We start from the raw sequence: 15,550 nt of genomic DNA, 5'->3' as shown, positions 1-15,550 counted from the left end.
ATCTAGTTGGATATCGTTGCAAAAACAAACCACTTGCCTATGGAGAAGCTGTCTGCCTTGAAGGAAGTTATTTTGTAATACTTCCTCTGTAGCAAGTGATGCTTCATCAGATCCGATCTTGCTGGGTCACTTAATTAATCTTCCCACTAGGCCAGGCTGCCTGCGGCCTGAGGTCCCCTTACCTTTGTGTACGCCTACCAAGTGTGGTGAAGGCAGATATCAGGCGATGGTAGCAATTCCTGAATGTATGCAATAGTAGTGTGCCAGGGTAGGATACCTTGAACCCGCACAGGGATTTTCAGGTTCATGCTGGTGCTGCTGGATTTTTGCCCTTTGGTTTTATTTCAAGGGCTGATGGTGTGCAACGCTATGGCCTCAAGCCCGGTGTGGTGAGGCAATCATACGGGATCCTCTAATGATGTTGCTGACACTATCCCATTTTCAGATGAAGCGCTTCAGATCCTGGGCTCCAGACTCAGCTGTTGCCAGACTTTTCCAGACCACCTGTGGCATTTTGACAACAATTAGTAGTTACAGAGAGCAGCAGCTTCCAATTCCCCTTCTGCTTTTAGCTCTTATGGGAAGGCCTGGATGGATTTCTTAGCCTTAAGTTGGCAGTCCTCGGCCATTCAGATGAATTGGCCCCCATCCTCTGAGCATATCCTGCAGTATTTGGTCCACCTGCTGCAGATTGGGCGTGCTGTTATAATCGACCCAGCTTACTTATCTGGGTATTCTTTTAGATACGGTGGCTCAAACTTCTAGCTTGCCGAATGACAAGCTGGTTGCCTTAAGACAGATTATAGAAGAAGTGTTACCTTTGCGGAAGGTGTCTCTTAGACAACTCCAGTCGCTATTAGGGCACCTTAATTTCGCTTGTAAAGTGGTGGCTCCTGGGCGCCCTTTCTGCTCTCGCCTAGCTCGTCTTACAGAAGGTTTGAAGGCTCCACATCATCGGGTGCGCCTTTCTAGTGAGGTGAGGGCTGATCTGTCCATGTGGTTGGAATTCCTGGAGGAATTCAATGGGGTCTCATTATAGCAGGACACGTTAAATTTGCATAATAATTTCAGGTGCATTCAGATGCAGCCGGTTCGCTGGGCTTTGGTCTTTATTGGAAGGGCCGTTGGTGTGCAAAGCGTTGGCCTTCTGAATGGAGGGGAGGAGATATTACGCGGGACCTTACTTTTCTCGAGTTTTTTCCCATTGCAGTGGCAGTGCATGTGTGGGTCGAGGAGTTCAGGAACCGACGTGTCTGCTTCTGGACTGACAACCAGGCGGTGGTGACGGTCCTAGCCAAGCTGTCATCACGCTCCCCTCGGGTGTCGGCCCTCTTGCGAGTTTTTGTGCTGCATTGCTTGCGTTGTAATATAGTTTTTCTGCTCGTTTTATTCCTGGGGGTCTAACGAAATTGCTGATGCTCTGTCCCGTTTTCAGATGGAGCGATTCAGACTCCTGGTTCCAGAGGCGCGGATACTTCCGGAATATTTCCCGGATCATCTCTGGAACCTTGGCAACAATTAGTTTTGCAGGGAGTAGCGGCATCGGTTTCCCCTTCCACCCTGCGATCTTATGCAAAAGTTTGGGATGATTTTTTGACGTTTATACGTCAGTCTGCCAGCAAAATACGGGGGGCCCCACCCACCTCCTCGCAGGTCTTAAAGTATCTGGCACACTTGTTTCAGCTGGGGCGGGCAGCTAAGACAATTAGAATGCAAGCGGCTGCCATTGCCTTTTTCTGCAAAACATTTTATGATAAGGATCCTTGCGCAAAGTTTATTGTCCGCAAGGCCCTCGAAGGCTGGGGTAGGTTGTGTCCTCCCCGGCCGGTATCCAGGCGTCCCATCTCTTTTGACATGCTGAGCAATATGCGAAGAAGCTGCGGGTGGTGTGTTGGTCGGGGTATGAGGCACGTCTATTTTCGGCTGCCTTTTCTATAGCCTTTTTTGGTGCGTTAAGAGTGGGTGAAATAGTGGTGGAAGACCATAGGGATGGTCGCTCTTGGGGCCTCTTCATCCAAGACGTGCAGTTATCCCCTGCCGAATTGAGAATCATGGTTAGACATTCTAAGACGGATCAGAGGGGTAAAGGTGCGCTCATTCGTCTCCCTGCCACGAGGGAGGCGGGCCCTTGCCCTGTAAAAGACGTTGGCAAATATCTGGCTGTGCGCACTCAGGGGGATGGGCCTCTGCTCCGGCATGAGGATGGGTTGCCGCTAACTAGGCAACAATTTACAGGAGTGATGCGAAAAGCGATTCTGGCCTGTGGCGGCACAGCTGGAGATTATGCTCCCCATTCATTCCGGATTGGGGCTGCCACGGTGGCAGCTCATTGGGGTTTGTCAGCGGCTAGGATAAAGGATTTGGGCCGCTGGAAATCAAATGCGTTCAGAGGCTATGTTCGCTAACATGATGTATTTTGTCTGTTTATGTTGTACCAGGTCTGGCGCCTGTCCGCGTGTGGATGGTGGGGCACAGCATCATCCATTGGGCTGGTGTCGCAGCACGGCAGGCTGGTGTTGGTCCAGGTCTTGGCCTTCCTCCCCATGTGCAGCTGTCCTGGTTGTCCAGACGTGGAATGCTGTGGTCGGAGCTCCTGCCACGGATCCGGTGCCAGTTGCTCCGTGAGGGGCCGCCATCAGCCATTGTGATACAGCTGGGAGAGAATGACCTGGTGGACATGGGCTGTTTTTCCCTGCGTGCTGCAATTTTGATGGACTTGGATACATTGCGGGCAATGGTGCCTGCGGCTAAGATTTTTTGGTCTCAGCTTTTGCAACGATGCGTGTGGAGGGGCAGTCGTTGCCCAGTGGCCACTGAAAGGGCTAGAAGACGCATCAATTCGGCTGTGGCTGTGCGGATTGCTGAGCTGGGTGGTGAGGTGATCTCCCACCCTGCGATTCTTTTTTTTTTTTTTTTTTAAGAAGCCATCCTTTTTCCGAGCTGATGGCGTGCACCTTTCTGCTTCAGGAAATGAGGCTTGGATAGGTGCGGTGGTGGCCAAGCTGAGGTCTTGGTGCGTGCGGTGATCTCTCACCATGCGATTCTTTTTAAGAAGCCATCCTTTTTCCGAGATGATGGTGTGCACCTTTCTGCTTCAGGGAATGAGGCTTGGATAGGTGCGGTGGTGGCCAAGCTGAGGTCTTGGTGCGTGCGGTGATCTCTCACCCTGCGATTCTTTTTAAGAAGCCATCCTTTTTCCGAGATGATGGCGTGCACCTTTCTGCTTCAGGGAATGAGGCTTGGATAGGTGCAGTGGTGGCCAAACTGAGGTCTTGGTGCGTGAGGTGATCTCTCACCCTGCGATTCTTTTTAAGAAGCCATCCTTTTTCCGAGATGATGGCGTGCACCTTTCTGCTTCAGGGAATGAGGCTTGGATAGGTGCAGTGGTGGCCAAGCTGAGGTCTTGGTGCGTGAGGTGATCTCTCACCCTGCGATTCTTTTTAAGAAGCCATCCTTTTTCCGAGATGATGGCGTGCACCTTTCTGCTTCAGGGAATGAGGCTTGGATAGGTGCGGAAATGGCCAAGCTGAGGTCTTGGTGGGGTTAGTGAGTGGTTTGGCGGGGAGCTGGAGGCTCCATGGCGGTTAGGCATTGGTTAATTGGTGCTTGGAGGGGTAAGTGCCTATCCCTCCAAATGATGCGGAAAGGGAATTCCGTTAAAGGAATCCAGGGGCTTGCCATTCTTTCGTCCTTGACCGTGGAGCCGGACTTGGGCCGTGCAAGCCCCACCGGAACATGAGGGTGTGAAGCGAGGGTCTGTTTCCCAGCCTCACTTCTCATCCAATACTTGTTTCCCACGCTGGCTTCCGGTGGAGTCCGGAAGGACCAGCTCTGTCCTTGAGGGCCAGGACAGATAGTCATAACCAATGCCTAAGCAACCACTCACAATTTTTGTATTTTGAATAAAAAAGTTGTGGCCAAAACTATGCCAAAAACCTTAAACAAAATTGATGTGTGAAGTGTGAAATTATTTGGGGGGTGGCACTGTGGAACTCAACACGCAAAGCGTGTTCTCCCTAGCAGAGAGCACGTGTTGCGGTTGGGGAACAGGCCGCCCTCCCATGACTAGGCAAATTGTCAGCAACCCTGGCCTTAAGGGTTAATTGGGTTGCTGGGGGATTTTGATTGTTACCAATTTGGAGGAGGAGTCAGAAGATATAAATAGATGTGCCGGACGTAGGGACGTCCTTCTTGGACGTTTTGCATCGGATCACCCGCCCTCCCTCCCTTTAATAGGGGGGCTTGTTATTTAAGTTGATTGCTTGACCTTGCTATGCCTGTCATGGGGTCGTCCGCCTTGGTGCGGGGGCCTGGTAGGAATTTGGCCATCTGGCTGATTGGCTGGTGCCATTTGGTTTTTGCCTACTGCGTAGCAAATCGTCACAACTTGTAAGGTTGGCGGTTAGGCATTGGTTAATTGGTGCTTGGAGGGGTAAGTGCCTATCCCTCCAAATGATGCGGAAAGGGAATTCCGTTAAAGGAATCCAGGGGCTTGCCATTCTTTCGTCCTTGACCGTGGAGCCGGACTTGGGCCGTGCAAGCCCCACCGGAACATGAGGGTGTGAAGCGAGGGTCTGTTTCCCAGCCTCACTTCTCATCCAATACTTGTTTCCCACGCTGGCTTCCGGTGGAGTCCGGAAGGACCAGCTCTGTCCTTGAGGGCCAGGACAGATAGTCATAACCAATGCCTAAGCAACCACTCACAATTTTTGTATTTTGAATAAAAAAGTTGTGGCCAAAACTATGCCAAAAACCTTAAACAAAATTGATGTGTGAAGTGTGAAATTATTTGGGGGGTGGCACTGTGGAACTCAACACGCAAATGTCTCGCGACACTTTGCATCCAGTCACCTTAGAAGGCTTAGAAGCAACATAAATCAATAGGCGTTTTCAGAAAGCTTTATGTGGACTGAAACAAAATATTTCACAAGTAAGCATTTATCTGAAAAGCACATGAATGTGTTGCTGTGAGAGGTGCTTTCTGCTATGTTTTACTATACTTGAATTTAATTTCATATAATCTCTCTCACAAATAAATTAATTTATCTGTATATGCTTTTATGGAGAAAAGCAGCCACATTTATCCAAGTCTTTATGGTATGGCTGTGAAAGCTTACAAATGCAGCCCAACAAGTTCTTCTACCACCTTGTTTTGTCTGGCAGATAATAAATCTCAAGTGAAAAAGTTACTGTGCTCTTCAACTGTCACCACAAAGAAGGGGGGGGGGGGAGAGACAACAACTCAGCAGCCTCAAGGCTGATTTACCACACTCTCTGTACCTTCGCAATTGAAGGGTTGGAAGGGGGGGGGATTATTTCTGCACACCTGGAAATATTTATTTACCATGCTTAAAGAAAGCACCCTGAAAATTCCACTGGAAACAATTCAGACACCTTTATGAATGTCAGCATACAATCAATAAATAAGGAACACCCTACAGGCAAAATTGTTGCTGATGTCAATAACACAGTGCTGACAGAGTTCAGTGGGGCCATATCACAACCAATAATATTTCTTGTCTCCTAAGCACACTCCTCATTTAAATTAAGGAATTGTCTAAAACCTGCCTTAACTCTGCCCTATTATTTAATTAGACTATTCTTAGTCTATGAAGATGCTGGACCTCATTGTTCCTGGAAAGCTTCCAATCCCAGTTCAAAAACAGGTGCTGATTTTGCTATTTAAGACCTTAACTGTCAAAGACCTGATTACCTCACACACCAGTTTCTAGTATGAACCTGACTCCTCACAGAGGTAATTTACAAAGGCCCTGTTCAACGTTCCCCCCTCCGTCAGCCCTACTGATGGATGGTGGCATGAGACACGTCCCCCACAGTGGTAGCATCAAGGTTGTGATATTTGCTCAGTTTTTAGTGCCATGTGAAAATATTTTAATTCAGAGGTCATGTCAGAATCAATGAATTTCTGTTGTTTCTACACACACACACACACACACACCCCGAGTCTAAGTTTAACAGGGTTTCTAAAACATTATAAACTAGTTTTCTGACGTTCAAATAAAGCCAGGCTGATTTTATTTAAAAAGCAAGCCCATAAACATAAAGGAAACTAATACTAAATAAGAAAAATATAAGAGAAATATTTAGTGCTTAAAAATAACAACAGCCCAGTAAGAACCTTGATAGGCAAGATTCTTAGACTTTGTGAAGTGTAGGATTTGGTGTGTTCACGTTTTTTTCCTATTACAGTGGTACCTCAGGTTAAGTACTTAATTCATTCCGGAGGTCCGTTCTTAACCTGAAACTGTTCTTAACCTGAAGCACCACTTTAGCTAATGGGGCCTCCTGCTGCCGCCGCGCCGCCAGAGCACGATTTCTGTTCTTATCCTGAAACAAAGTTCTTAACCTGAAGCACTATTTCTGGGTCTGTAACCTGAAGCGTATGTAACCTGAGGTACCACTGTACTTTTAAACACAACAATGACCTTTGATTCTTCAGAAACAACAACACTGCAATCAGAAATAATGATGTACTGCTCTTTGTGCTGAAAATTGTGATGCACACAGACACATTATAACAAACTCCCAGCTCTAAAGTCCTTAGATCAGTATTCCCAAATACTCAAAAGGGTGCGTTGTATTCAAGTACTACCAAAAAAAGGAAGCCATCACTTCAGGGAAAAGACAAAGGTCCTCAGGCCCTAACTTCACAAGCCTGTGGCATCACACTAACATCATGAGCCAGGTACAGTGCAGCACTGCAACAATGAGGTGAAGATACTGTGGCAGAAACAATCACCACTGTCACATGCAGTTAGTGGCGCCATTTTACAACGCTGTTGCACGGCACAGAAGTTTGAAGGCAGAAAGCAGGTGGCAGCCAACAGACAGCTCACACAGATGGGTATCATAATGAATTACCAATCATAATGGTAATCCAAATTGTACACTCTTAGAACAGTAGTGTGTCACTCCTATTCTCTGTCAAACACTTAGTTTAAGCATTACACATGTTACTTCAAATTCTCCCAACATTGCTTTGCTGTCACAAGGATACCTTCTAAAAGTCACTCTCATGACTAAAGGAGTGAAAAGGGAGTGAAACAATTTCTTCATGGGTCTGCCTGGGAGGTTCATATTAATATGTTTTTGATTCAGGAGTGGCATGGGCATATTCAGTCTATATCTCTGCTGTGAAGCTAATTTCATTGCTATATTCAACTTACAGGACCACTACCATGACAGAAAATTATAAGAAATAAATTATTCCTCACATCTTATTTAAATCTGATGATAAAATTTTCCTGAAACCAACAGCACTTAACACTGCATTTACCAATCAGATGCAAGACTGAAAAACCCAATAGAAATACATAAATGAGCATCATACAATAACCACAATTTGTTCCAGACGAAACAAATGCTGAACATGTTTACAGCTTCAGATTACCTGATTTATGACAACTTCAACATGTTGCCAGATAACTTATGTATTGAAATTCTTTCCCTTTCCCTTTACTAGTTCACCCATAAAACTTGAATATTTGAATTTCTTTCATAAGCCTCCAGACGGGCAGAACTTTGATGTTTCTCAAAAGGAAAGACTGCTTTTTCGCTAGAGGCAAAAACTTAAAAACTTGTTACTGATTCTGCCAAATCACTCATTTTTTTATTTTTCATCAAAACTAAACTACTTTTAATTAACACTAAACTCCAGTAACACAGCTCCACTGTCTTTTGGATATTGGATCAGCACCAGATAAGAGTCTTCCAAGTAAAATCTAACACATCTTTTTCAGAGAGAGGTTTTTAATTTCACTTCCCACCTGTGAATGGCCTCTGCAGAGAGAGTGTGAGGTACTGTAGCTTTGATCTTATAGCAGAAGTAGTAAGAGAATTTACAAGAACTTTTTCAAAAAAATTGTGTTGGTAAAAAAAAATGATTTAGAAACATTTGTTATGGGTACAGAGTATAAAGAAATTTAAAATACGCTCCAAGGCAAGAACCATTCACTTATGTGATACTGGAAGTTGCTTCTCTTGCTTCCATCTAGTGGTACAGTTTGTATTGTATGCATACCTTTAATACCCAATATTTTTAAACATTGCAATAATGAAGATTGTTGTTGCTATACTGGTTCCAAGAGAAAGAGGAATAAATAGACATGAAAACATAATGGTCCAAGTTTGTGACTTCAATAACTCAGAACACTCCATCATTCAGAAGTGTTACAAATACCAATATTTTTAGCCTATTTGAATTCAGCCATTTACCGCAAAAAAAATTGTAACTCAAATATTAATGAGAAATTAACTAGCAGCAGTTGATAGGCTGATGTAATTAACCCTTGAGGTTTAAATGTATTGTAAAGTTCCATTTATCTTTTCACAGAATATCTCTTAGGATTTAAAAGCAAGCCAAATAGAACACATACTGGAATATGTATGAGGGTGGTGCTGTGGTCTAAACCACAGAGCCTAGGGCTTGCCGATCGGAAGGTCAGCAGTTCAAATCCCCGCGACGGGATGAGCTCCTGTTGCTCGGTCCCTGCTCCTGCCAACCTAGCAGTTTGAAAGCACGTCAAAGTGCAAGTAGATAAACAGGTACTGCTCCGGCGGGAAGGCAAATGGCGTTTCCGTGTGTTGCTCTGGTTTGCCAGAAGCGGCTTAGTCATGCTGGCCACATGACCCGGAATGTGTACACCGGCTCCCTCGGCCAATAAAGCGAGATGAGTGCCGCAACCCCAGAGTCGTCCACAACTGGACCTAATGGTCAGTGGTCCCTTTGCCTTTACTGGAATATTAAATTTCATAACATAATAAGAGGAAACAACTTTCCTTTGAACCAACAAGAAGAAGCAAACTTTCTATATTTGATCCAATTGACAGGGCAGCAGAATGAGAATTTTCAACTCCTGGTTCAACAAATTAATACCAAAGCAGACACTAAGGAAGAATTTCCCCAAAATGTAGGTACAGTACACTGTGAGAGAATTTTTTGATAATGCTACTAGCATGTGCACAGCATCACCCTGATTCTAGTGGAGCCTATTCTGCTATGCAAATGACAGAAAAACCAACATGATGCCCCTAATCTATGAAGCTTGGATGCATGAACACAGTCTGATGTGGATATCCACTGCTTTACATGCAAGCACATATATTTTGCATTTTATTTCAGGATGAGCATGGTTTGGTTTTAAATGAAACCAGATCTAAACTCTGGTCATATTTTTCATTCACTATATTTCCCCCAGTTTCTGTTCCATGCTACACTGAATTTTCTCACTGGTAATGAAACAAAGAGCACCATGAATCTAAAGACAATATAGCACACTGACACTACACTCTCTCATTAATCTTCATTTGTCCAATCACATCCTGTCATTCTCATGCAAATAGGGCACTTGAGGATGCAACTGCTGCACACTGCTGGGATGAGCTGTCAGAAACACCAGGGTGCCATCACAAACCACAAACTATCACTTCATTCTCAGCCCTTATGCTCTAGGCATCCCAGCTAATGTGTTTGACACTCAGATCTCACCCAGCAGGAGCTAAAGCAATCCAATTCTTCAGCTACACACACATTACTTCCTGTTGTGAAACAATCACAGAGTTCCCTGGGGTTGTAACAGCTTCTTCTGTTCTAGCCTGCCATTACAAATAGATGCCAGAGGTATTATGGATGATGGAAGCCAAGAAAAGGACATTCTTGCTGGTAAATTTCTGTTTTTGTCTTACGAAGAAGGGCACTCAATTCAGGGAGGGCTAACAAGCTATCATTCTCGATGTCTATGAAGGTTCAAAGTTAGGAGATTGGATGCAATTCTAAACAAAAACACATTTGAGAGAACAAAGACACATTGCACAATTTGCTTAAACATTCTCTGAATGACTACCTACAATTTTAGCTATCGGAGGAAAGCAACAGTGTATCGCAGGCTAGGTAACTGATGGGTGTGGGGGAAATTTCCTCTTGCCTATGGAAAGAAAAATTTCCTTTCATCCCACATGGACTGGAGATATGTATTTAGTTCTGAGGTTTCAAGGTACAGTACTTCCAAGGCTGGCCAACTCTACAAAATGGTCCATTAATCCTGAAACAAAGGACCCCAAGATCCCAAGCAGACCAAATCGCTCAAAGCTGGTCCGGCTGCAGCAAACATCTCTATCCTACTGCCTTGTAAATGCATAGGGGTCTTAGTGGTCAGTTTGCATATTGCTTTCAAAAAATGCTGAAGAAGCAGCACTGGTGGAGCAAACCATTGTTTCTTCTGAAAACCAGGAGAACAACTGTTTTTGTTGAGCCTTATACAAAAACCCTTTAAAAAAAATCCAGTACTTTACAAAGACGTTTGACTACAATTGACTGCAATCTTAAAACATTTCACTTCCAGTAAAGTAGTTTTAACAAAAGTAGGGGCAAGTGCCCAAACCTCTTACCTTGTCTATCATATCTGGTCGGTTTGTCGCAGCCAAAACAGTCACATCCTTTAGCTGTTCAATCCCGTCCATTTCTGTCAGCAGCTGTGCCAAGATGCGGTCTGCCACATTCCCAGAACTTGAAGAGCTAATGGAAAAACAAAACGAAAGCCATAGTAGTGGGTGCTCATTTCTTAAACACTACTTCAGCTTGAGGACCACGTTCCCTCATAGGCAACTTTCCAGGGGCTGCATGCCACTGGTGAGAGGGACTAGAGGAAAAACTGGGCAGAGCAATGGTGTGGCTCTTAACCTTTGTCCAGGAGAATAAATTCCAGGCATGCAAAAGTCAAATATTTCTACAGATGCCACATCCATCCTCCTTTCAAGCACGTAAGAGGCATTGCCACTGTTCAAGGACACATTTGGCTAGGCAAAAGCACTCAAGCGAGTGGCCTGGACAGCATCCAAAGGGCCAAATAGAGATGCTTAGAAGTTCTCCATCCCTGTGCTACATTAATCTGATGTATCAGCTTTTCCTGATTTGCTATGTGATCAAATCAAGGATAGCCTAGTTCCTTTCCACATTCTGAAAGAGGAAGTTATTGACAGGTCATGGATTTGTTGGTGGTTCATTTTTCAGCAAAATATCAGTGTAATTGACTCTCTCTCCCCCCCCCCCTTTGCCCATTATCACTAATGGTTTGGATGTACTCAAACAGGGCTTACCAACAAGAACACAAACATGAAACCGATTTCTTAAAAACTGAAGCTATTGTTTTGGGACCAGTATCCTTTTCCTGCAACTCCCGCCAACTTGGCTACCAAACACCAACAAAACAAAGTAAGTCAGAACTTGGCAAGTGATTTATTGTGGCATTTGTATGGGTTGATTTTGTAAAGATGTATTGGCAACATTAAAACGCTGCTCAGACAGTGCTTTAGTTTCTGCCACCAATGCAGGTCATCTAACACTGTAAGTGAAACGAAAGCCTTTTACAGATTCATTTCTTCCACTTTCCCCAAGTAAGACCAAACTGAGCAGTGGCCAGCTAACCCATAAAACCACCTTCTTATTAATTTTGCACAGCTGTTGCTCCAGATGTTAAATACATATGTTGTTTTGAAATCACCAAATGGTTAAGTCTCAAAAAGAAAAGACATTTTTCGCCTGGAAGAGATTTCAGAAGTTAGCCTGTTTGTGTTTTGTGTGGGGTTTTTATTTTTTATTAACTACATGTGAAAAAGTGAGTTCAAAAATGCAGTTGGATATTTAATTATAACTTCCACATTTATTACTTTAAATATGTAATAGGTACAAAATGGCAGATGCAAAGCTTGTTTTACAAGATTGATCCTGCTGACATATGAGCTTTTTATATTTGCTTTCACAAGAGTCTGTTCCATTTTATGAGCCCTGCCCTCAGTAGCATTTACAATTGGGTCTTGTGCAATAATTGTCCTAATTTTGATTTATGGCATAGCTAATGTGGGGTGCACATGGGGCAAAACCAGGGAAGTAAATAGCGCAGCTAAGATACACTCTTGTCTTCTCCTATTAGCTGTCCCTTATCTACAAGTACAAACTCAGGCAATGACACCTGACAAAATAAAACCTTCTTGAAACATAATCCCAAGCATGCTCACTCAAAAATAAGTCTCATTGAGTTCAATAGGACTTGCTCCCTAATGTGTGTGCAGTCTTAATTCCCACTGGTTTCAGAGGAGACACATGTTTTACTCGCCTACAGAACAGAGAATTAAGTCATCAACTTTAGCTGGATTGCTCTCTTACTTTATTCAGTTGGTGTTAGCTACATAGATAACCAACCCCAAGAAATGCCCTGGAAGAGTGCAGTTTGTTCCAAAAGCTCCCTTGAACAACTGCTGCTAAGTGGAGCTGAAAATTTGGAACAGGTGGGAAGTGGGAATGAAGGAAAGATGACAAATACTTAGTCACAGAATTTAGTATCCAGATACTTGCACATGTCAAAATTCCCAATTGGAAATGAATCAACTAAGAACCAGAAAGGAAAGGAAACAGAAAAAGTAGAATTGCTTTCCTTTTGCATATGCTTCCGGTACCTAAAATGCAATGTTTCATGTGTATTTTGATTGTTTTCCAAATAAGCATTTACCCTGTATGCCTTTGCTGTACAATACCCCTGCCCACACTGATATTAATATAGATTTAAGTCCTCCATGTAGCCCAAAGCTGCCGTGCTTTCCTTTATGCATGGAACTCAGCTGTCAGATTACACACCATATTTAGCATGACTCCTACAAGTAAACAAGCCCTTTTGGCTTAACAGGCTATCCTATAAAAATGCAGACAGACAGACATTTATAGCAGGAGATTTCTCCACCAGCTGCTCCAGAACTGCGTCAGCAGCATGTGTGCTCAGATGTTTGAGCTCTGCATAAACTGTTAATCTGAGGGGTGACATACAAGCATGTATTTTTTCCATTTTCCCATGATTTCCCAACAAGAATTTCAAATTAAAGCAGGCAATGCTCATTAAGGCTGTCTCGGTTTTTGACGCAAGCACAACTCAGATACACAAATTATGTTTAACCTTTCAGACCCATTTATAAAACCAGCATCCAGCCAATAAGCGTTTCTTCCCCACCAGCGCCAGCTGACCTGTGAACCATGATGTCACCATCCCAGCACTACAGAAATAGTAATCAGGCAAAAACTGATGCAAAACAGTTTCCTGTCAACAAACCCGACTGAAGGCCAAACAGAATGCCAATGTTTGTGAGGTGTGCATGTGTGCCTGTTCACCTGTCCAATGACAGCTGTCTGAAGCTTAGGGAATCAATAGCAATGACAGAAACAAGCTTTTTAAAAAGATTACTACTGAAGAATGGTCAGGAGAGCAAGACTTAAGAGTGAAATGATGAGCTTCCGACAGCACCTTTAAGATAAAATACCAACTCCAATTGCTATCTATCTTGTACAGTGGTACCTCGGGTTAAGTACTTAATTTGTTCCGGAGGTCCATACTAAACCTGAAACTGTGCTCGAAGCACCTGAAGCACCACTTTAGCTAATGGGGCCTCCTACTGCTGCCGCACCGCCAGAGCACGATTTCTGTTTTCATCCTGAAGCAAAGTTCTTAACCTGAGGTACTATTTCTGGGTTAGAGGAGTCTGTAACCTGAAGCGTATGTAACCTGAAGCGTATGTAACCCGAGGTACCACTGTACATTCAACTTTGTGATTTCACAGTGTTAAAAAAGGCAAAGTTGTAAAACTTTTATGGTACCTATTTCCACCCACAGTTTTGAATAGAGTGATTTTCCATACTCTCACTTTCTATAGAATTCACAATAAAAGCAGGTGTAATAAACTGAGCCAAAATCATTAGATAATTACACTGAAACCCATATCTGGAAAATGCAACAAGCTGACCACCTCTTGGAATTGTTTACAAACAGCAACATTTCTGCAACAGCATGCTCTTGCAGTCTAGATTAACCTGGAATTCTAGATTAACCTGCTTCTGTCACCAGTCACTAAGAAAATTCAAACCATCCATAAGAGTGCACTGCAAGACTGGGCCAATGTGGCACTCCTGGTCTCTATGTCTGGCCCTCATAATTCTCCCTAAAACACATCCACCCACTAGTTCTGCTTTGCACCTTGAATGTACCAGTGAATGTTGATAACGCTTCGTTTGTCTAGATGAAGGAGAACAATGCTGTTGGAATGTGGAAACTAACCTACTGTACAGAGGTAACATTTATGTCCACTGCTCCACCCACTTTTGCCACTGTCCTCATCCACCACTGGCAAGTGGCCTTTGGAAGGTTTCCCAAAGGGCAATGTGGCTTGAAAAGGTTCCCTGTTCCTGATTTAAAAGCTCTCCAACAGTTATTACTGTGAGCAAAACGGAGTTGTCAGGTATGCCAACTTAACAAGTTATACTTAACAGGTGGGTTGTTACCCCTGGGAGACTGAAGGTTGGATTTAAGGAGGGAGTAATTTAGAAGTGAAACAGGGCCAACAAAAAAAGGACTAACCTAAGGAACCAGAAGTCAGACATACAGTGGTACCTCTGGATGTGAACGGGGTCCGTTCTGAAGCCCTGTTCGCATCCTGAGTAAAACGTAAGACGCGACAGCACGTGCGCGGGACACGTTTTGCCACTTCCGCGCATGCATGTGACGTCATTTTGAGCATCTGCGCATGCACGAGCGGCAAAACCCGGAAGTAACTCGCTCCATTACTTCTGGGTTGCTGCGGAGTGTAACTTGAAAACGCTCAACCTGAAGCACATTTAACCCAAGGTATGACTACGTGAAGGTTATCAATTTTATGGCTGCTAAAGCAGTATGAGACACAAAATGTTAACGTCCCAAACTACTCAGAAGATAAATGTTTAACTACCCATCCCCACAGAATCTGTTTCTCAAGTTATATGTAGAATTTCTTTGAGGATCATCCACAACAGCTGAGAGCATAAACTGAAACCTTAGTAGAGTCAGGGCCCTTCAAACAGAGTACTTAGCAAGGCCTACTAAGGGAGTTTATATAGCTCTGATTAAACTGAATTCTTGTAATACCATGGGGGCTACTTTAATCTCTGGAAGTTTAATAGATTAAACTGAACCTGAACATCTTCCACTCTATTTCTAATTGCTCCCTAAGCTACACCCAAGCAAGTTTCTGAAACACAGGCGGAAGAGGAGTACAGCGGTACCTCGGGTTAAGAACTTAATTCGTTCCGGAGGTCCGTTCTTAACCTGAAACTGTTCTTAACCTGAGGTGCCACTTTAGCTAATGGGGCCTCCCGCCGCCGCACGATTTCTGTTCTCATCCTGAAGCAAAGTTCTTAACCTGAGGTACTATTTCTGGGTTAGTGGAGTCTGTAACCTGAAGCACCTGTAACCCGAGGTACCACTGTACCCAATTTGCACTGTGTGAATGTTCCCTAAGACCAAGGATATCTGCTTGTGCAGTGTACTTTTCCATCCTTCTGTGGTACTCCTAGATCTGTTTTTGGGTTCCCTCTGGGGCAGATTTGGAGATGGCACAGGGCATGTGCAGGGCGAGAGGGAAGTCCCACAGCACAAGCAAAAATCCTTGCGCTTATCGGGGCACATTAGTTTAATGCCACCCATTATGTTACCATCATCAAGTATGTTTCACAAAATGC

At 44.0% G+C, this 15,550-nt stretch overlaps 1 protein-coding gene across 2 annotated transcripts in view; it reads right to left on the bottom strand.

The window, feature by feature from the left end:
* Positions 1-15,550, bottom strand: part of AFG2A (AFG2 AAA ATPase homolog A) — a 158,716-nt gene that overhangs the window by 100,322 nt on the left and 42,844 nt on the right. For both annotated transcript variants that reach the window (XM_081926425.1, XM_081926426.1), the window contains exon 14: positions 10,408-10,534. In XM_081926425.1, the coding sequence (XP_081782551.1) occupies positions 10,408-10,534 (127 nt within the window). The remainder of the gene's footprint in view (positions 1-10,407; positions 10,535-15,550) is intronic.

This window comes from Podarcis melisellensis, assembly GCF_964234715.1.
Source record: "Podarcis melisellensis genome assembly, chromosome: 9".
Classification (NCBI taxonomy): Eukaryota; Metazoa; Chordata; class Lepidosauria; order Squamata; family Lacertidae; genus Podarcis; species Podarcis melisellensis.
The sequence above is the reverse complement of the archived record's forward strand: the minus strand, read 5'-3'. Positions and strand labels throughout refer to the sequence as shown.